The following is a 23,140-nucleotide window of genomic DNA, read 5'->3' as shown; positions in this document are numbered from 1 at the left end:
CACGGCCATTATGAACCCACTAACACGGGCATCATTAACCCACTAACACGGCCATTATGAACCCACTAACACGGCCATTATGAACCCACTAACACGGCCATCATTAACCCACTAACACGGCCATTATGAACCCACTAACACGGCCATTATGAACCCACTAACACGGCCATCATTAACCCACTAACACGGCCATTATGAACCCACTAACACGGCCATTATGAACCCACTAACACGGCCATCATTAACCCACTAACACAGCCATTATGAACCCACTAACACGGCCATCATTAACCCACTAACACGGCCATCATTAACCCACTAACACGGCCATCATTAACCCGCTAACACGGCCATCATTAACCCACTAACACGGCCATTATGAACCCACTAACACGGCCATCATTAACCCACTAACACGGCCATTATGAACCCACTAACACGGCCATTATGAACCCGGCGACACGGCCATTATGAACCCAGAGACATGGCAATTACAAAGCCGGCGACAACCATTGCATTGTAAATAAACTGACATGGCCATTATGAACCAGGTGACACGGTCATTACAAAGCCGGCGACAACCATTGCATTGTAAATAAAGTGACACGGCCATCATGAACCAGGTGACACGGTCATTACGAACCCAGCGACAACCATTGCATTGTAAATAAACTGACACGGCAATTGTGAAACCCACCGCCATGATGGCGTCGTGGGCCTCCGGGTCAAAGTCCCCGTGGAGCAGCGCATTCCCTTCGGAGCCGACCCGCGTGTTGGCCGACGCCGCGTGGATCGTGCGGAGACGATCCTCCACGGCTCGCCGCTTGAGTGAGCGCAGACGCACCACCTGCCCCAGCCTGCGGCGTCCCTCCTGGCACGCGCGGCGACACGCGGGGAGACGCGGGGAGACGCGGGGAGACGCAGGAAGATGCAGGGAGATGCAGGGAGATGCGGGGAGACACGAGGAGATGTGGGATGTGAGAAGATGTGGGGGAGATGCGGAGAGACACGAGGCGATGTGGGGAGACACGGGGAGACGCAGGGAGACGCAGGGAGACATGGGTAGACACGGGGAGATGTCGGGAGACACGGGGAGATGTGGGGAGACACGGGGAGACGTAGGGAGACACGGGGAGACAGGGAGAGACGGAGATGTGGGGAGACACGGGGAGACACAGGGAGACATGGGTAGACACAGGGAGATGTGGGGAGACATGGGGCGATGGGCGGAGACACGGGGAGACAGGGAGACACGGAGATGTGGGGAAACACGGGGAGACGCAGGGAGACATGGGTAGACACGGGGAGATGTGGGGAGACATGGGGCGATGGGCGGAGACACGGGGAGACAAGGGGAGACACGGGGAGATGCAGGGAGACACGGGAAGACAGGGAAATGTGGGGAGACACGGGGAGACACGGGGAGATTGTGGGGAGACATGGGCGATGGGTGGAGACACGGGGAGACACGGGGAGATTGTGGGAAGACACGGGGAAATCCATTCTTGATACTGGCAAAAATGTCCCTTCATTTCTAGTTTACAGTTATCGTTCACAGTTGTAGTGTATAGTAGTTGCAGTGTATAGTAGTTGTAGTGTATAGTAGTTGTAGTGTATAGTAGTTGTAGTGTATAGTAGTCGTAGTGTATAGTAGTTGTAGTGTATAGTAGTTGTAGTGTATAGTAGTTGTAGTGCATAGTAGTTGTAGTGTATAGTAGTTGTAGTGTATAGTAGTCGTAGTGTATAGTAGTTGTAGTGTATAGTAGTTGTGGTGTATAGTAGTTGTAGTGTATAGTAGTTGTAGTGTATAGTAGTTGTAGTGTATAGTAGTTGTAGTGTATAGTAGTCGTAGTGTATAGTAGTTGTGGTGTATAGTAGTTGTAGTGTATAGTAGTTGTAGTGTATAGTAGTTGTAGTGTATAGTAGTTGTAGTGTATAGTAGTCGTAGTGTATAGTAGTCGTAGTGTATAGTAGTCGTAGTGTATAGTAGTTGTAGTGTATAGTAGTTGTAGTTCCAGACATACAGTACCCTGGTGTCTACAAACTAAGTTGCCTCTGTGGTAGCAGTTACATTGGGGAAACCAAACGACATGTCTCGGACCGCATCCGTGAACATAAAGCTGACCTGAAACACTGTAGGACAAACACCTCAGCCGTGGCAGATCACTGTTACAACTCAGTGGGCTCACATGACATTGACTTCTCCAAGACAGAGGTTCTCTGCAAGCCATCTGGCTATCATGAGAGATTCGTACATGAGGCGATCCACATTTACAAACACAGAGACAATTTTAACCGAGAAGATGGATTCTGGCTTAGCAATCACTGGAAGGACGTAATAAACCATTTTGATACACATTAGGGTGGGTAGAATAATACATAGTGTTATATTAAAAATGTATAAGGTATAGGGTGGTTTATAGCAATACAGTATGTAATTTAATGTTGGTTTTGCCTATGGAAGTATATAGTACGGTATAGACGCGTGTGATGTAAGAGAATAAAGTTTAGATGGAAGCATATTATATAATTTTTTACAACGTAGAATTTTTCATGTATTACTTACTGTTAGTAACTCAGCTTATTGTAGAGTATAGTAAGTTTACTGATGATGCTATGTAGTTTATACTTTAGTTTGTCATGCAGTTTATACTGTAGTTTTTTACGTGGTTGTTTAGTAACTACAGCTACATACTATTAACATTCCTTTCCTTTGTTAATGCTCCCCCCCTTCCCCCCCCCCTTTGATGCTGCTAATCCTGCATAATGCACGGGCATAGTATTGATTTGGAACCCCCCCCGCCCACCTCCTACGCATTTTCCATATGCTGAATTCCTCTTGATATGCAAATTATTTTGTTTAGGCGCTCTTCTTCCCACCTCCCCCCCCTCTAACCCAGCTTAAATATACGCTCCAAGCTTGGGGTGTTTCATTCTTCGCCTGAGGATGGCTGCTTGCGTTGTGGCCGAAACGTCGTGAGAATTGTTTTATTATGTTTTATTTTTATTATTTTATTACTTCCCTTCTACGTGACTTTACCGAAAGAACCAAGAAGATGAATCCCTGCAGTCACGAAAGCTTTAAATCGAAATTTAGTGTATAGTAGTCGTAGTGTATAGTAGTTGTAGTGCATAGTAGTTGTAGTGTATAGTAGTTGTAGTGTATAGTAGTTGTAGTGTATAGTAGTTGTGGTGTATAGTAGTCGTAGTGTATAGTAGTTGTAGTGTATAGTAGTTGTGGTGTATAGTAGTCGTAGTGTATAGTAGTCGTAGTGTATAGTAGTCGTAGTGTATAGTAGTCGTAGTGTATAGTAGTTGTAGTGTATAGTAGTCGTAGTGTATAGTAGTCGTAGTGTATAGTAGTTGTAGTGTATAGTAGTTGTAGTGTATAGTAGTTGTGGTGTATAGTAGTCGTAGTGTATAGCAGTTGTAGTGTATAGTAGTCGTAGTGTATAGTAGTCGTAGTGTATAGTAGTTGTAGTGTATAGTAGTTGTAGTGTATAGTAGTTGTGGTGTATAGTAGTTGTGGTGTATAGTAGTTGTGGTGTATAGTAGTTGCAGTGTATAGTAGTTGTAGTGTATAGTAGTTGTAGTGTATAGTAGTTGTAGTGCATAGTAGTTGTAGTGCATAGTAGTTGTAGTGCATAGTAGTTGTAGTGTATAGTAGTTGTAGTGTATAGTAGTTGTAGTGTATAGTAGTTGTAGTGCATAGTAGTTGTAGTGCATAGTAGTTGTAGTGTATAGTAGTTGTAGTGTATAGTAGTTGTAGTGTATAGTAGTTGTGGTGTATAGTAGTTGTGGTGTATAGTAGTTGTGGTGTATAGTAGTTGTAGTGTATAGTAGTTGTAGTGTATAGTAGTTGTAGTGTATAGTAGTTGTAGTGCATAGTAGTTGTAGTGTATAGTAGTTGTAGTGTATAGTAGTTGTAGTGCATAGTAGTTGTAGTGCATAGTAGTTGTAGTGTATAGTAGTTGTAGTGTATAGTAGTTGTGGTGTATAGTAGTTGTGGTGTATAGTAGTTGTGGTGTATAGTAGTTGTAGTGCATAGTAGTTGTAGTGCATAGTAGTTGTAGTGTATAGTAGTTGTAGTGTATAGTAGTTGTAGTGTATAGTAGTTGTAGTGCATAGTAGTTGTAGTGCATAGTAGTTGTAGTGTATAGTAGTTGTAGTGTATAGTAGTTGTAGTGTATAGTAGTTGTGGTGTATAGTAGTTGTGGTGTATAGTAGTTGTGGTGTATAGTAGTTGTAGTGTATAGTAGTTGTAGTGTATAGTAGTTGTAGTGTATAGTAGTTGTAGTGTATAGTAGTTGTAGTGTATAGTAGTTGTAGTGCATAGTAGTTGTAGTGCATAGTAGTTGTAGTGTATAGTAGTTGTAGTGCATAGTAGTTGTAGTGCATAGTAGTTGTAGTGCATAGTAGTTGTAGTGCATAGTAGTTGTAGTGTATAGTAGTTGTAGTGTATAGTAGTTGTAGTGTATAGTAGTTGTAGTGTATAGTAGTTGTAGTGTATAGTAGTTGTAGTGTATAGTAGTTGTAGTGTATAGTAGTTGTAGTGTATAGTAGTTGTGGTGTATAGTAGTTGTAGTGTATAGTAGTTGTAGTGTATAGTAGTCGTAGTGTATAGTAGTTGTAGTGCATAGTAGTTGTAGTGTATAGTAGTTGTAGTGTATAGTAGTTGTAGTGTATAGTAGTTGTAGTGTATAGTAGTTGTAGTGTATAGTAGTTGTAGTGTATAGTAGTTGTAGTGTATAGTAGTTGTAGTGTATAGTAGTTGTAGTGTATAGTAGTTGTAGTGTATAGTAGTTGTAGTGTATAGTAGTTGTAGTGTATAGTAGTTGTAGTGTATAGTAGTTGTGGTGTATAGTAGTTGTAGTGTATAGTAGTTGTAGTGTATAGTAGTTGTAGTGTATAGTAGTTGTAGTGTATAGTAGTTGTAGTGTATAGTAGTTGTAGTGTATAGTAGTTGTAGTGTATAGTAGTTGTAGTGCACCGACCTCCTCTTTGCGTGCCTTCACAGCGGCCCGGCGCTCCTTGCGACGCTCGTCGGCGCGACGCACAGACGCGGCGACGGCACGGGGGTGGGACTTGATCTGGTCGCGGGGACGGGGGGCGATGGTTAATCAAACAGCCTGCTTGTGCCCCAGCGCGTTGTATGATGTGTTGGTAAAGTGGCGCTCATCACACAGCACAAACAACAGCTGTCCTCGCCACAGATGAACCACAAGACCAGCTGGTGGCTGTGATGCTCGTGAACCATCGTCGTCACCACCACGCCAACTCCTCGCAGCAGCAGCGGCAGCAGCGGCAGCAGCAGCAGCAGCGGCCGCTTGCAAACCGTCGAACAAAGACGGCCACCGCATTGCGCACTTTCAGATGCTTTAACAACAACAACCGCCATTCGCCACTAAGTGGCGGTGACGTCACCACGGCGCTTGTGCCAGGCCATGTGCACCTTGAGGCCACGTGAAGTGTCGAACGCCCGCTGGCAGGAGGTCACGGGGCAGACCCAGGTGGCATGGGTCGTCTGACTGAGATGACCGAGATGACTGGCCGATGCACCACCTGTGCCCCCTACTGTATATGCTACACTATACACTACACCATATACTATTATACACTACATATACACAATATACACTACACTATACACTACACCATATACTATTATACACTATGTACACTACACTATACACTACACCATATACTATTATACATTACATATACACAATATACACTACATTATACACTACACCATATACTATTATACACTATATACACGACACCATATACTATTATACACTATGTACACTACACTATACACTACACCATATACTAGTATACACTAGTTTACACAATATACACAATATACGCTACACTATACACTACAACATATACTAGTATACACTATATTATACACAATATACACTACACTATACACTACACCATACACTATATTCATCACTATACAGGCAGTCCACAGGTTACGGAGAGTCAGGTTCCCTGGAACGATCCGTAACCCGAAATTTCCGTACGTCGGAAACTGAACAATTTCCCCCCAAAATTTGCAATAAAATCCCATCAGAGTTGTCTCCTCCCCTTCTCCGATCGCTGTTGGGAATTGAAGTGAAATTGTGTGAAATGAATTACAGTCAGTAAATAACTCACGAAATAAACTTAACATGAGGAAAACTTGTAATAGAAACATGGGAGAGAAAAACAGATAGTTCTAAGCATAGAAAACAAAAAAATACGTAATGCTACAAAAGTAATTACGCAATGCTACAAAAGGAATTACGTAATGCTACGAACAATTCCATTAATACTGTTAGGTTTTTTTCGGTAAAGTTACCATGTAGGTAAAAAATAAAATTAATAAAAGTAATAATAGAAATAAAATAATAAATCACGTTTCCGAGGCAACACAACTCTCCTTCATCAGGTGGGACCGCCACAGCCAGATTTACTGTATCAAGTGAAGCTTCAAATCTAGAATTCCATTCATCTGAATCGTGGTGAAGCTCAGGCTTGGTGCTGAAGGCGGCGTGTCGTGGTGGGGCGAGGCGCCTCTCTGCGCGGAATTCATCAGCAATCTCGCCGCGCCGCACGACTTCCGCTTACGCAACTAAACGCAAACACTCGGCATGCTGCTGCTACTGTTTAAACATCATTGATGGGAGCGTTCACGTGACTTCGGATTTCCGTAAGTTGGGTCTTCCGCAACCGGGGGACTTAATGTCTATGGGTCTCTATTGGTCTCAATTGCTTCCTTTGCATCTCTATGTGTCTCTATGTGTCTCTATGTGTCTATGTCCCTCTATGTGTCTCTGTCTCTATGTGTCTCTACGGGTCCCTATGCATCTCTGTTCCTCTATGTGTCCCTTTGTCTCTGTGTGTCTCTGTGTGTCTCTGTGTGTCTCTCTGTTTCTCTCTGTTTCTCTCTGTGTGTCTTTATGTGTCTATGTGTGTCTCTGTGTGTCTCTGTGTGTCTCTGTGTGTCTCTGTGTGTCTCTGTGTGTCTGTGTGTCTCTCTGTGTCTCTCTGTGTCTCTCTGTGTCTCTCTGTGTCTCTCTGTGTTTCTCTCTGTGTGTCTCTGTGTCTCTGTGTGTCTCTGTGTGTCTCTGTGTGTCTCTGTGTGTCTCTGTGTGTCTCTGTGTGTCTCTGTCTCTATGTGTCTCTACGGGTCTCTATGCGTTTAAGAGGATTTTGCTGCAATCAACTTCCACGTGATGACGACGACGACGATGACGACAATGATGATGACGACGACGACGATGACGATGATGACGACGACGACGATGACGATGACGACGATGACGACGACGACGACGACGACGACGACGACGACGAGCCACTTTGTTGAGCTGTCACTCCTGGTGGCCAGGTCGCTTCTGAGAGAGAGCTCCGTTGGGCCTTACCGGGTAAATATAAAATAGTTTCTAGTTTAGCAGTCATCGACCACGAGTGCGGCAATGCTGCTCGTTGCTGGCCGCTTGGCGCTCGCTACTCACCAGGTGAGCGTCCGGCTCCTCGAAGCGGAAGTTGAACTTCCTCTCAAAGTCCTCCTGCTTCTTGAGGAAGGCCTCCTCCTCCCCCTCCTCCCCCTCCTCTCCCTCCTCCCCCTCCTCTCTCTCCTCCCCCTCCTCCTGCTCGCACTCAGAGTCGGCACCAGCCTCCTCCTGCTGCTGCTCCTGCTGCTTCTTGCGTGTTCTGGAGAAAGCATCGTCACAACCACCATCATCACCACCACCATCACAACCACCATCATCACAACCACCATCGTCACCACCACCATCGTCACCACCACCATCACCACCACCATCATCGTCACCACCACCATCGTCACCACCACCATCATCGTCACCACCACCATCGTCACCACCACCATCATCACCACCACCATCATCGTCACCACCATCATCGTCACCACCACCATCATCACCACCACCACCTTACCCTTGCTGTCGGTCACAACCACCGTCATCACTGTCACTGCCGCCGCCGTCGTCACCGCGGCTGTCGCGGTCGATGTACTTGCGGTTGAGAACGTAGTCCTTGAGGAATCTCTCGCCCTCGTCCAGACTCGGGTCATTCCAGTAGGTGTGCAGGAAGTCCTGCGCAGGGTTCAAGATGGCCGGCTCAGTTGTGTGCACGCACGCGCACTGTTGCACGCACACGCGTGTGCGTGGACGCTTCTCCCAAGCGCTTCGCTTCCGATCGACCAAGTGGCGTTATCTTTCCATCGGCTGCGTAAGCCGATGGGCGTCTGTGTTTCTATGTGTGTGTCTATGTGTGTGTGTGCCTGGCACAAGCGTCGTGGTGACGTCACCGCCACTTAGTGGCGAATGGCGGTTGTTGTTGTGTGTGTCTATGTGTGTGTGTGTCTGTGTGTGTGTCTAGTCTGACAAAACAACCCCCTACCTCCTCGTGGTGCCGGACGGGCAACACTGTCGTGGACAGCGCTGTGGGGGGAGGGCCAATGCCCATTGGCCTCTCTCCTCATGGCATCTTTGACCACCACAGTGGCTAAACGGGGGCTATGGACGGGTGCGAGGGGCTGGTAACCCCTCCACCTTCAATTAATTGCCACGAGACTAAGAATTAAACGTAAAAATGTAACAAATAAGCTTGTGCCGGAGGGCCCGGGGGGACAGGCGTCTATGACGTCTCCTGGCCAAACCCCAATTGGCGGAGCCAGGAGATTGAATGTTCACCCTCGGGGCTCCTCCAGAAACAACGAAAAACCACTACGGATGGTCACGTGGAATGTTCAAATGCTCACTGCGGAGGAGAGGCTGGACCGGTACCGCCTGGATCTCTGTGGCATTCAGGAAGTCCGGTGGACCGGTTCTGGCTCCTGCCACCACGAGGGGTGGACAGTCCTCTACTCGGGGCATGGAGACTGCCAAACAATGGGGAGTGCTCTTCTTCTGAACAAAAGAATGAAGGGGGTGTGGGAGCGTGGCGGTGAGGTGTGGGAAGCTGTAAGCCCCAGGCTACTTTGGGCTCGCCTTCCCATGAACCAAAGTGGTGGTCGTGGTTACTTATGCCCCCACTGAAGACGAACATCCGTGGAGGGATGCAGGCAAGGCCGATGAGCCAGATGCCTTCTATGACCTCCTGTCACAAGTGCTAGCTAAAGTGGCCCCTCGGGATAGAGTCATCTTGTTGGGTGACTTCAATGCCCGAGTTGGTCACGATGCTGGCATCTGGTCTGTATGCCGATGATCTGGTAATTGCTGCTCACTCAGAGGAGGAGTTGGAGGCGTTGCTGCTGAAACTGGAGTGTGCCACGAAGAGGTGGGGCCTTACCATCAGCCCCACCAAAACTAAGCACCTGCCTGGGTATTTTGTACCATCGGACACTCCACCCCCACAACTCCCAATTGGTGATAGGGCAGTTGTGAAGAGAGTGGAGAGTTTCCCATACCTGGGCAGTGTGCTCATGACTGGCTCCGGTTTAACAGCCGAGGTCTCACTCCGAATTAGTCGAGTGGCATTATCTCTTCATCGGTTGCTTAACGCTGTGTGGAAGCTACCTGGTCTGTTGCTCCGCACGAAGCTTCAAGTCTTCTCGGCCACAGTCATTCCCTCCCTTCATCTACGCTTGCGAAATGTGGACCCCCATAATGGAACATCTTGCCAGTTAGAAACATTTAGGCTGGCCTGCCTACGATTCATCCTGGGTTGAACCAGGCTTGATTGTGTGAGGAATTCACAAATCCTTGAGAAAGATCTGGACAAAGTCCCATCGGTGAGCTCCTCCGGCAGGCAAGGCTGCGTTGGCTGGGTCATGTAGCCCGCATGCCCAGCCACCGCATGCCGAAACAGCTTTTGTTCGGCCGGATCGAGGGGGCTAAACGGGCGCGGCACGGGCTAGAGAAGAGATGGAGTGATGTGGTACAGGAGGACGTGGAGCTGAGTGGACTTGCCGATGACCGGTACCAGCGGTGTCAAGATCGGCCTCAGTGGAGGAGGATCGTGAAGAACGCGACTGGGCAGTTGGAGGCAGTCGCCCTCCAACAACAACGGAGGGCGGAGGAGCGACGCTCACAACAACGAGCGGAGCGCCGGGTGGCTAAAGCACAGCAAGTTGGTACAGTAGGGGGCACAGGTGGTGCATCAGCCAGTCATCTCGGTCATCTCGGTCAGTCGACCCGTGGCACCTGCTGGGTCTGCCCCGTGACCTGCCAGCGGGCGTTCGACACTTCACGTGGCCTCAAGGTGCACATAGCCTAGTACAAGGGTCGTGGTGACGTCACTGCCACTTAGTGGCGAATGGCGGTTGTTGTTGTTGTGTGCGAGTTACCATGTCCTCCACTCCTTCCGCCTGCTCAGCTTGGCCTTTCAGCCATAATCGGTAATCAAGCTCCTCTTCCTCCTGCACACGTGCAAACACACAGATCCCCGTGTAGCATTAACAGGCTGTTGGAGTGTTAGCGATGAGCAGCACCTAAGAATGCCGGCACGGCTCACGAAGAGTGGGTGGCCAGCACCACGCCCGCCCGCCCGGCATTGTCTCCCCAGTGGCGATGTTTACTACCCACCGCACCAGGTACTCATTTGAGGCTGAGTCAACATAGGGGAGGCCCAGGATCGGTTCAAATAATCGTCACCGGTGTTGGTGGCCGTGTGAGCGGGAGTCGAAATCAGGTCGCCGGGTTATCACTGAGCAGAAAACTCGGCCCACTGATCGGAGAAACACAGCCAATCAGCATCAATCAAACTCAGCCCTCTGATTGGGTGATAACAGAGCCACAGCCAATCAGCATCAATCAAACTCAGCCCTCTGATTGGGTGATAACAGAGCCACAGCCAATCAGCATCAATCAAACTCAGCCCCCTGAGTGGATGACAGAGCCACAGCCAATCAGCATCAATCACACTCAGCTCACTGATTGGATGACAACAGAGCCACAGCCAATCAGCATCAATCACACTCAGTCCACTGATTGGATGACAGAGCCACAGCCAATCAGCATCAATCACACTCAGCCCACTGATTGGATGACAGAGCCACAGCCAATCAGCATCAATCACACTCAGTCCACTGATTGGATGACAACAGAGCCGCAGCCAATCAGCATCAATCAAACTCAGCCCTCTGATTGGGTGAAAACAGAGCCACAGCCAATCAACTTCAATCCAAGTTCGCCACCCACTGTTGTAACAGAGATACGCAACGACTGCACGACTGTAGAGGCGATCGCGTGGATTCGGATCAACCGGAGCAACACATTTGTTCGGCTTAAAAGCACCGTGTGACTTGTAATAAACATTTCCAAGAATAACAAAATACTATAACGGTTTAAAATGATTAATTTGGGCTTAAGGGGATAATCCACGCGTTATTAATGTATGTCAAAATCCCAGGTGCGTGGTTAATCCGCAAATTGGATAAACCACACGCGGATAATTGAGAGTTTAGTTGTACCCCATTGGTACCTCATTTGCCAGTACAAAGTATAATTGTTTTTTTACCCTTCTATCTGGCAACAAAACTGACACCTTTTTTACGAGGAGTCATGTTTGCATGGACCACAATACCTGCAGTCATAATGCAAACAAAGAACATAACTCTGATAATGTATGCACTGTCCTTGAAGTTGATTGGTCCACACCCGAGACAGCTTTCCTTAGAGCCTAGTCTCACATGGGTTGGACCAGATGACGCCAAAAGGCGCACAACTCAAAGACAATGCACCATCAGAGTATGAGAGCTTGGGGGTAAGCATTTACACCATTGGTACCTCATTTGCCAGTAGCAAAATATGATAATTGGTTTTTTACCCTTTTATCTGGCAACAAAACTGACACCTTTTTTACGAGGAGTCATGTTTGCATTATGACTGCAGGTATTGTGGTCTATGCAAATGTAATGTAGTAACTCCACGGGAGACGACTTCACGGGTAACACACTCTTTATTTTATCAAACTTGGTTACAGGTGACTAACACCTACTTTGTATCTCGGGTGACAAACACCCACTTCGCTACTTGGCGACTAACGCCCACTGAGTTACTCGGATGACCAACATCCACTTAGTACTCGGGTGACAAACACCCACTTAGCTACTTGGCGACTAACGCCCACTGAGTTACTCGGATGACCAACATCCACTTAGTACTCGGGTGACAAACACCCACTTAGCTACTTGGCGACTAACGCCCACTGAGCTACTCGGATGACCAACATCCTCTTAGCTACTTGGCGACTAACGCCACTGAGCTACTCGGATGACCAACATCCACTTAGTACTCGGGTGACAAACACCCACTTAGCTACTTGGCGACTAACGCCCACTGAGCTACTCGGATGACCAACATCCACTTAGCTACTCGGCGACTAACGCCACTGAGCTACTCGGATGACCAACATCCACTTAGCTACTCGGCGACTAACGCCACTGAGCTACTCGGCTTCACTAGGTCTTCAGCTCCGTCTTCGGGTCTTCAACTGGGTAACTCTCCCCGAGTGCTCTCGCGCGTCCCCCTTTATACCCCACCTGCGGACGTCGCTGCGAGCACCCACTTATTCGACCAATCGCCGGGTGCTGGCTACGATCCTCTTTTCCCACATCTCATCGTGCCTCACCACTCACTCCGCGCCGCCTCGTCATCTGTCACTCCCGGCGCGCGCGTCCACACCACGCCCACAACGCGTGCCCAACCCCGCACCCCGCGCCGCCCCGTGATCCATCACTGTCACAGTCGGCGCACGTCAATACCACCACTACATCACCCCCTACCACATAGCTCGCAGCCGCCCCGGCTGCTACAAAAATTACAAACCCTCCCTGTGTGCCCCGTAACACAACACAACAAGAACAACAACTAAGCTAACAACACAACACGACGCGAACACCACCATCCGCAACCCTCAACCAATGCCACCGCGACAACAGAACAATATATACAAACCGGCGAGTGACAATAGCAATGTGTATACAAAAAAAATAAATGGAAAATTTTTTTTTTTTCTTTCGACTCGTGCAGTGTCCCCTTTTCTTCCGAGCGTCCCTACAACGGGACATTATCCCGGCAGAGGGGAACACCGGGCGAGCTCGGTGTAGAGCTCAAAAAAAAAAAACCCCGTCCTCATGAAAATTGTTGAGACCTAGCCCGAGTCCGCCTTGCCGGTCCGTCGTACGGCACCAGACGCGGTTGAACGTCCGGTGGTGCCGGCGGTTCAGGAAGACATCGGCCAGGCATCGAGGACTCGTGCGTGCCCCGGGGTTCAGGCTCTCGATGGTCAGCAGCCGTCAAGCCCGAGGCACCTGGGGGTGGGTCAGGTGGAGACACGTGAGGATCAGCCTGCGACACCTCCCTCCCCGAGTCGACGGTCACATCACACGCCCGGTCGTCACGGCACAGAACGGGGTCACACGGTGCCGCATAGGGCTTCAGTCGGGAGGGGTGCACATACCAACGGCGTTTCCCCCATTTAATCTGTATACTCTGGGGCCGTGCAACCCGCACAATTTCCACCGGTCCCCTCCAAGGTCTCAACAACTTGGGGGACGTAGCCAACGGTGCATGTGGACAATGCAGCCAGGCCTTATCGCCTGGTTTCCAATCATGCGTATGCACCCTCCGCTCATGCAATTTCTCGTTTGCAATTTGCCGCGACCGCGAATTCAACCTTGCCCCCTCCCGCGCTTCAGTCAATTTGGCGATATTAAATTTGATGTGGTCTGCCAATTTAGATTTTGCACGTGGCTGGGAAATCCCCAGTTGGACGTCCATGGCCGGATCGGCCTCCCGCCCATACATAAGAAAAAATGGGGAAAACCCTGTCGCCGCATGAGGGGCCATTCGATAGGCCGCGAGTACCCCCGGCACCTGTAAGTCCCAATCAACCTGATCGTCGCAGACCTGTTGGCACAACATAGACGTAATCGTTCTGTTCAGACGCTCAACCATCCCGTCAGTCTGCGGGTGGTAGGGGGAAGTACGCACTTTCTTTGTACCCAACAGGTCGCACACCTCGCGCAACAAAACGCTCGAAAAATTCTTCCCTTGATCCGTCAGCAAGCGTTCGGGGGCGCCCTTGTCCAACACATAACCCTGGACAAAGGCGTCCGCCACCGCCGCAGCCGACTGGTTGGCGAGCGGCCATGCCATAGGCCATCGGGTGAAGTATTCCACGCCAACCAGCAGGAACCTATTTCCCCTTGGTGTAACCGGAAAGGGCCCCAAGATGTCCAACGCTACCAATTCGTTTATACGCGAAACCTGAATGGATTGCAGCGGTGGATTAGCCGCCAATGGTGGCGGTTTCCTTTTGGCGCACTCTACGCATCCCTTAAGAATATTCGCCACGTCGTTACCCATCCCCGGCCAATAATAGTCTCGCTGGATTAGGGCGAGCGTTTTGTGAAAACCCAGATGCATGAGCCGTTCATGAGCTGCCAGAACAATCCTACCCCGCATAGCAACAGGCACCACGAGCACGTGACGCCGGGACATGTTGTCCCACCTCATCAACAGGCCCTGTCTGCACACCCAGGAACCGACCCGCGCCTCCCCTTGTTCGGGAGCGCCAACTTTCCGACGCAGCGTAAGTAGGGAGCTGTCGGACATCTGGAGGCGGCCCCACTCAATGAGGGGCAACGACAACAGCGAATCCCTCCCCGTGGGGGCGTCCTCTCCCGGGGTGTCAGTGGCGGCGAGCGCAACTCCCGGGGCGCCGGCGACCGGGGGTTTGCACCGCGCTGATCCCAACAAACATGTGCAGTCCGTGCACGGCGGCAACCGCGACAAGGCGTCCGCGTTTGAGTGCCGCAACCCTTTTCGGTAAATCGTCGTGAATTGGTAGTCTTGAAGGACCTCCAACCATCGGGACAATTGGCCCGATGGCTGCGCCACGCGCATAGCGTATTGTAGAGCCGCATGGTCCGTCCGGACCGTAAAATGACGGCCGTAAAGATACGGCCTGAATTGCTGTGTAAAAAACACAATGGCTAACAATTCACGACGAGTTACGCAATAGCGTTGTTCTGCGGGGGAAAGAACCCTACTACCGTAGGCGACCACCCGTTCAACCCCCCCGACCAACTGTGAGAGCACCCCCCCGATACCCGTATTGCTGGCGTCCGTGTCAAGCAAAAACGGTTGTGTGAAATCGGGGTAACACAAGGGGGGAGCCTGCACCAAAGCGTCACGGAGGGAGCAGAACGCATCCTCCTCCTCTGCCCCCCAGTGAAACCTCACACCCTTAGCCGTCAAAGCGTGCAGGGGCTTGGCTATGGTGGCAAATTGCTTGACAAAACGACGGTAATAGGAGGCAAAACCAATGAAACTACGAACCTCCGTGACCGAGGTTGGCGTTGGCCATGAGCTGACGCAATGCGTCTTAGCAGGGTCCGTCGAGATCCCTGAACGACTCACGATATGGCCCAAATATCTGACAGATTCCCGAAGCAGAAAACATTTAGCCGGTTTAAATTTTAGCTTAGCGGAACGCATCCTGAGGAACACCGCTCTCAGTCGCTGGAGGTGCTCCTCGAAAGTCCGACTAAAGACGATAATATCGTCAAGATAAATCAAACAGGTATCCCATTGGAGGCCTGACAAAACCAATTCCATGAGTCTCTGGAACGTGGCGGGGGCGGAATGTAAGCCCATGGGCAAACGGTTGAATTCAAAAAGGCCCCCAGGTGTGCGGAAAGCAGTTTTAGGTTTAGACTCGTTATCGAGTGGCAATTGCCAAAATCCAGAAAGCAGATCGAGTGTGGAAAAAAACTGCGCTCCCGCCAAGGCATCCAGCGACTCATCCATCCTGGGGAGCGGATACGCATCCGCCATCGAGATTTTGTTTAAGCGGCGGAAATCGACACAAAACCGCAAGGACCCGTCCTGTTTCTTTACTAGGACAATAGGAGCACCCCACGGACTAGAAGAGGGCGAAATGATATCGGCCGCCAACATATCATTAACCGCCGATTGCACATGTTCCTTCTCGGCCGGGCTGAGCCGGAAAGGATTCTGACGAATAGGGGCCGCGTCCCCTGTAGCTATGTGGTGGCGCAACAGGTCAGTGCAGCCGATATCGTACTTATGTTTGCTGAACACGTCAGCAAACTCAATGAGCAAACCCCTCAATGCTCCCAATTGCACCCCGGACAAGTTAGCAGAACCCGCACACAGCGAGTCCAACCACTCAGTCCCCTCATCACTTTGAGGATGCGACTCGACAGTAAAATCTGCTTGAGCCACGAGCCGTTCCTCAACGGGCAGCGGCGCGGCGTGAGCCAGCACCGTTCCCTGCGCAATTACGGCCGGCCGCGACCCCGTATTCAGGACCATTACGAACGGCTCACTGTCCCCTCTCACCATGGTTTGAGCAACCGCTAAGTCGAGGCCCTTACTGGCTCTGTTTGACGGCCCCAACAGCACCCCCTGTGCCTCCGCACCCACCTCGAGTGGCTTCCTGAACCGAAGGGGTACTAACATTTGCGATCCCGGGGGTACCCGTACAGTGTGAGTCGCCAGCGCCTGCACCGTCGCACAAACCGTGCGCACTTTGATAGGGCTCGACAAGAAGGCAACCCGCCGACCTGACGGAAGCTCTATGCAGGCCTGATCAATAAGAATTTTGATGGGCATTTTTGACAAAAAGTCCGTACCTAGCAAACAGGGAACGGCCAGCGATGATGATACAAAAATAGGGCCCGCTAATTTAATGTCCCCAATGCAAATAGTCGCCCGAATCTGGCCGATGATCCCCAGGGATCCCCCATTCGCCGCATAAAATGGCACGTCTACCGGCAGAAGGGGTCTACTTTGGACGGGAAGGATGTTATAAATAAGGTCCGAGATGATGGTGGCCGACGCACCCGTGTCAACAAGCACCCGGACCTCAACCCCGTCAATGAACCCCGTTACCACGGACGACGCGGCTGACGCAGCCACGATCCTGTGGGCCAATTCGGACCACTCGACTGCTTGCGGGCCGCGTACGGACCCCCCCCGCCGAATTGAACCCCCGGCACCCAGCCGCGAACCCCCCACCGCGAAGCGGCGACCCGAATGTGCCGTGTTTGTGGACCGAACGTGTGAGGTGCCGCGACTTGCCGGGTTTTGTTGGGATGACTTGTGGCCCTGGTCGTCGTCCCGACGTGGTCCTGCGGTGCGCGGACGCGGGGCCCGGCACCCGGCTGCGACGTGACCCCGAAGGCCGCAGTTGTAGCAGACGACGGACGTCGTAGGTTTCGGTTGCTCCAGCTTGCGGGGCGAACGTGTGGGCGAACGACCTCCCGTTCTCCACTCCCCCGGACACGGTGCAGCGAAGGCCCGCTCCTGCACCGCAGCTGGCTGAGGTTCGGCGATCGTGGCGGCCAGTGCCGCATTCCCCGGCCATTTGCAGACGACCCCCGGCTTGCGTTTGAGGACCTCGTACGCGTGAATGCTCGTGGCGATCGCCAGGGAGCAGATCTCCATCTCGTCTGCCACGTTGATGGGGACCCCCAACTCGTGGGCCAACACCAGCAGCTGCTCCGTCACCATGGCGTCCTTCCCCTCCTTATCCATGCGGGGAAAAGCCGCGTCCGCCAAGGAAGCAGTGCCGTGCGGTAGGCTAGCGTCGTTTCCCCAGCCACCTTCCGCCGATCGTAGAACTGGTGGCGGCACGTGGAGGGCGGCCCGAACACCTTCGCCATCAGGTGTAGTGCGGCCTGGAGCGTAGAGCGGGACGACCTTGCAGCAGATGTGAAGGCTGCAAGCGCGTCGTCGTCAAGCATCGCTGGCAACGCACGCAGGGCAGTGGTGTCGGACCACCCCGACATCTCCTGATGAGCGAGGAACCTTCGTTGGAAGGCTCCCCAGTCGCCCCCATCCGCCTTGAACGCCGACAGCGCGGGCAATCTTTGCTGGAGGACCCGATCGTCGTCGACGTCGGAGAGATTTTCCCGCGCTCCGCTGGAGTTGTGTAAAATGTCGGCTCGGTTGTCAGGCGCAAAATGGAGGGCTCCGGCGCGCGCCGATGACGTGGGCTGCGCTGCGCGGAGGTGTCCGGCCACGTGGCGTCCGTCTTTCCCGCCAATCGGTGGCGGCCCCCCAAAAACGGCGGCAACTTCCAGGCTTTTGGCGCGAAGCGCCCTTTGGCGGGAATCCTCCACCGTCGCTTCCTCCACGACCCCCGCAGCCGTTTTTCCGCTCGCCGGAACGGAGATGTCGGCCAAGACAGCGGCGGCGGCGAGTAGCAACTCCGCCAAGCGGGCGTGCGCGTCCTGGAGGCCGGTGTCGGAGGCAAGCGGAGCGTCGGCCATCACCGCGAAGTGCTGCATCGGCGGCAACTCCTCGTCCTCTACTCCCGAGGTCGGTGTCCCCGGTACGCAGTCGTCATCCCGACCTCGCTCGTGGGTACGGGTAGTCTTCCTTGTGTCCATACTTCTTGAAGACAGGTTCACTTCTGACACCAGTTGTAATGTAGTAACTCCACGGGAGACGACTTCACGGGTAACACACTCTTTATTTTATCAAACTTGGTTACAGGTGACTAACACCTACTTTGTATCTCGGGTGACAAACACCCACTTCGCTACTTGGCGACTAACGCCCACTGAGTTACTCGGATGACCAACATCCACTTAGTACTCGGGTGACAAACACCCACTTAGCTACTTGGCGACTAACGCCCACTGAGTTACTCGGATGACCAACATCCACTTAGTACTCGGGTGACAAACACCCACTTAGCTACTTGGCGACTAACGCCCACTGAGCTACTCGGATGACCAACATCCTCTTAGCTACTTGGCGACTAACGCCACTGAGCTACTCGGATGACCAACATCCACTTAGTACTCGGGTGACAAACACCCACTTAGCTACTTGGCGACTAACGCCCACTGAGCTACTCGGATGACCAACATCCACTTAGCTACTCGGCGACTAACGCCACTGAGCTACTCGGATGACCAACATCCACTTAGCTACTCGGCGACTAACGCCACTGAGCTACTCGGCTTCACTAGGTCTTCAGCTCCGTCTTCGGGTCTTCAACTGGGTAACTCTCCCCGAGTGCTCTCGCGCGTCCCCCTTTATACCCCACCTGCGGACGTCGCTGCGAGCACCCACTTATTCGACCAATCGCCGGGTGCTGGCTACGATCCTCTTTTCCCACATCTCATCGTGCCTCACCACTCACTCCGCGCCGCCTCGTCATCTGTCACTCCCGGCGCACGCGTCCACACCACGCCCACAACGCGTGCCCAACCCCGCACCCCGCGCCGCCCCGTGATCCATCACTGTCACAGTCGGCGCACGTCAATACCACCACTACACAAACATGCCTACTCGTAAAGAAGGTGTCACTTTTGTTGCCAGATAAAAGGGTAAAAAACAATTATCACAGTTTAGTTTTAGTTCAATAATGACGATGGGAACTATTCTAGGATGTCACGGAGGGCCTTACGAAGGCCAATGTATGAACCTGGTTCACGTCGCGCTATTAGCTCCACGATATCTCATCTCTTATGTAGGATTTCTAAAAAGTGCCTCTGTCGAATCGTTTTGCAAGAATTATAAATGGTATACATAAGTAGTGGCTGATGGGGAAAAGGGACGAGGTTTGAGTGTTGGGGAGGGGAAGGGATGGTGAGGGAGGGTGATGATAGTGAGAGGGAAGGGCGAGGTTGGGAAGGGCGAGGTTGGTGAGGGAGGGTGATGATAGTGAGAGGGAAGGGCGAGGTTGGGAAGGGCAAGGTTGGGGAGGGTGATGATAGTGAGAGGGAAGGGCGAGGTTGGGAAGGGCGAGGTTGGGGAGGGTGATGATAGTGAGAGGGAAGGGCGAGGTTGGGAAGGGCGAGGTTGGGGAGGGTGATGATAGTGAGAGGGAAGGGCGAGGTTGGGAAGGGCGAGGTTGGGGAGGGAGGGTGATGATAGTGAGAGGGAAGGGCGAGGTTGGGAAGGGCGAGGTTGGGGAGGGAGGGTGATGATAGTGAGAGGGAAGGGCGAGGTTGGGAAGGGCGAGATTGGGGAGGGTGATGATAGTGAGAGGGAAGGGCGAGGTTGGGAAGGGCGAGGTTGGGGAGGGTGATGATAGTGAGAGGGAAGGGCGAGGTTGGGAAGGGCGAGGTTGGGGAGGGTGATGATAGTGAGAGGGAAGGGCGAGGTTGGGAAGGGCGAGGTTGGGGAGGGTGATGATAGTGAGAGGGAAGGGCGAGGTTGGGAAGGGCGAGGTTGGGGAGGGAGGGTGATGATAGTGAGAGGGAAGGGCGAGGTTGGGAAGGGCGAGGTTGGGGAGGGTGATGATAGTGAGAGGGAAGGGCGAGGTTGGGAAGGGCGAGGTTGGGGAGGGTGATGATAGTGAGAGGGAAGGGCGAGGTTGGGAAGGGCGAGGTTGGGGAGGGTGATGATAGTGAGAGGGAAGGGCGAGGTTGGGAAGGGCGAGGTTGGGGAGGGTGATGATAGTGAGAGGGAAGGGCGAGGTTGGGAAGGGCGAGGTTGGGGAGGGAGGGTGATGATAGTGAGAGGGAAGGGCGAGGTTGGGAAGGGCGAGGTTGGGGAGGGTGATGATAGTGAGAGGGAAGGGCGAGGTTGGGAAGGGCGAGGTTGGTGAGGGAGGGTGATGATAGTGAGAGGGAAGGGCGAGGTTGGGAAGGGCGAGGATGGTGAGGGTGATGATAGTGAGAGGGAAGGGCGAGGTTGGGAAGGGCGAGGTTGGGGAGGGAGGGTGATGATAGTGAGAGGGAAGGGCGAGGTTGGGAAGGGCGAGGATGGTGAGGGAGGGTGATGATAGTGAGAGGGAAGGGCGAGGTTGGGAAGGGCGAGGTTGGGGAGGGTGATGATAGTGAGAGGGAAGGGCGAGGTTGGGAAGGGCGAGGTTGGGGAGGGTGATGATAGTGAGAGGGAAGGGCGAGGTTGGGAAGGGCGAGGTTGGTGAGGGAGGGTGATGATAGTGAGAGGAAAGGGCGAGGTTGGGAAGGGCGAGGATGGTGAGGGAGGGTGATGATAGTGAGAGGGAAGGGCGAGGTTGGGAAGGGCGAGGTTGGGGAGGGTGATGATAGTGAGAGGGAAGGGCGAGGTTGGGAAGGGCGAGGATGGTGAAGGAGGGTGATGATAGTGAGAGGGAAGGGCGAGGTTGGGAAGGGCGAGGATGGTGAGGGAGGGTGATGATAGTGAGAGGGAAGGGCGAGGTTGGGAAGGGCGAGGTTGGGGAGGGTGATGATAGTGAGAGGGAAGGGCGAGGTTGGGAAGGGCGAGGATGGTGAGGGAGGGTGATGATAGTGAGAGGGAAGGGCGAGGTTGGGAAGGGCGAGGTTGGGGAGGGTGATGATAGTGAGAGGGAAGGGCGAGGTTGGGGAGAGTGATGATAGTGAGAGGGAAGGGCGAGGTTGGGAAGGGCGAGGTTGGTGAGGGAGGGTGATGATAGTGAGAGGGAAGGGCGAGGTTGGGAAGGGCGAGGATGGTGAGGGAGGGTGATGATAGTGAGAGGGAAGGGCGAGGTTGGGAAGGGCGAGGATGGTGAGGGAGGGTGATGATAGTGAGAGGGAAGGGCGAGGTTGGGAAGGGCGAGGTTGGGGAGGGTGATGATAGTGAGAGGGAAGGGCGAGGTTGGGAAGGGCGAGGTTGGGGAGGGAGGGTGATGATAGTGAGAGGGAAGGGCGAGGTTGGGAAGGGCGAGGTTGGGGAGGGAGGGTGATGATAGTGAGAGGGAAGGGCGAGGTTGGGAAGGGCGAGGTTGGGGAGGGTGATGATAGTGAGAGGGAAGGGCGAGGTTGGGAAGGGCGAGGTTGGGGAGGGTGATGATAGTGAGAGTGAGGTCTGGTGGGGTTACGAAGGGGGAGGATGGCAAGAGCGTGCCGTGCCGTGCCGGTACCCTCGAGTGCAACGAAGCTGTGGCTCGTCAAGACTTGGTGCTGAACGTTCTCAACTTTTTAAACGATTTTGTTTTCTTTTTCCCAGCTCAGGCGGCCCACTGCTGAGCTATGCAGTAGCTCTCTATCGGCAGGGAGCTGGCTGCCACAAACGATCGCTGTTCAATGGAAGCGGCTTATCATCATCGTGTGGAAATTTATAGCGGGAGCCAAATACTCCAACCGCACAGAGACCCATAGAGACCCATAGAGACCCATAGAGATACATAGACATATAGAGATTCTTAGAGACACATAGTGACCCATAGACATGCATAGAGACTCATAGAGACCCATAGAGATACATAGACGCACAGACACAGAGATTCTTAGAGACACATCAACAACCGCCATTCGCCGCTAAGTGGCGGTGACGTCACCACGACGCTTGTGCCAGGCCATGTGCACGTTGAGGCCACGTGAAGTGTCGAACGCCCGCTAGCAGGAGGTCACATAGTGACCCATAGACATGCATAGAGAGCAATAGAGACCCACAGAGACACAGAGACCCATACACTAAACTATTTTATTTCACAAGGTAGAGCCCACTGAGCTGTATAACTCTTTTTCAGAAGCATCCTGCCCACAAACAAACAGCACAACGAAGTGGCGTTCTCATCACGTGGAAATGTGTCGCTGTAGCCACACATTCTAAACGCGCAGTGACGCTGAGTCTCAATGTGTGGAGGGAAAAAACCAGAGGACCCGGAGAAAAATCCACGCGACCATGGGGAGAGAAACGCAGACTCCAAATATACAGCAGCAGCAGCAGGCATTGTCATGATCGAACTCACGACCTCCTGCAGACCAGGCGAGGTCGTTAACATCTGTTAGCCACCGCGGCACCCACGAGATCCGTCCAGGGACCACGGTGACCAGCGAGAGAGGATCAGTTGTAGCGATCGCAGACTCCAGACTCCAGACTCCAGTTTTCTCCTCATCTCAAGTGCCTCAGCAACCGCACGCGACCAGAATATATCATTTGATCACCGCGTGCAAAATGTATCAAAGTCCTGCAAGTTTCATATCAGGGCACCACGACACATTCGGGCACTTACTGAGTCGTGACACAGCCAACGCGGTTGTCGTGCAGCAGCAGTGTCGTAGGCAAGGCTCGATTACAGCAACTCGCTGCTCTACGGGACGTCTGGCAAAAACATGAGCCAGCTGCAGCGTGTACCACATTGCCTGGCACACGTCGTGACGGGGTACAGCGAGATGCGACACCGTGTCCGTCCGGTGCTCGCCGAACTGCATTGGCTTCTGGAACGAATTCATTGCAAG

The 23,140-nt window shown here is 52.3% G+C and overlaps 1 protein-coding gene across 1 annotated transcript in view; it reads right to left on the bottom strand.

Annotated features, from left to right (window-relative positions):
• Window positions 1–23,140, bottom strand: part of KRI1 (KRI1 homolog) — a 96,518-nt gene that overhangs the window by 49,012 nt on the left and 24,366 nt on the right. Inside the window, exons 8-12 of the mRNA XM_078882768.1 lie at window positions 10,307–10,378; window positions 7,954–8,111; window positions 7,509–7,707; window positions 4,995–5,090; window positions 698–871 (exon numbers count right to left, since the gene is read on the bottom strand). Coding sequence (XP_078738894.1) covers window positions 698–871; window positions 4,995–5,090; window positions 7,509–7,707; window positions 7,954–8,111; window positions 10,307–10,378 — 699 coding nt within the window. The remainder of the gene's footprint in view (window positions 1–697; window positions 872–4,994; window positions 5,091–7,508; window positions 7,708–7,953; window positions 8,112–10,306; window positions 10,379–23,140) is intronic.

This window comes from Lampetra fluviatilis, chromosome 67 (assembly GCF_964198595.1).
Source record: "Lampetra fluviatilis chromosome 67, kcLamFluv1.1, whole genome shotgun sequence".
NCBI lineage: Eukaryota > Metazoa > Chordata > Hyperoartia > Petromyzontiformes > Petromyzontidae > Lampetra > Lampetra fluviatilis.
This window is presented reverse-complemented; position numbering and strand designations above follow the sequence as displayed.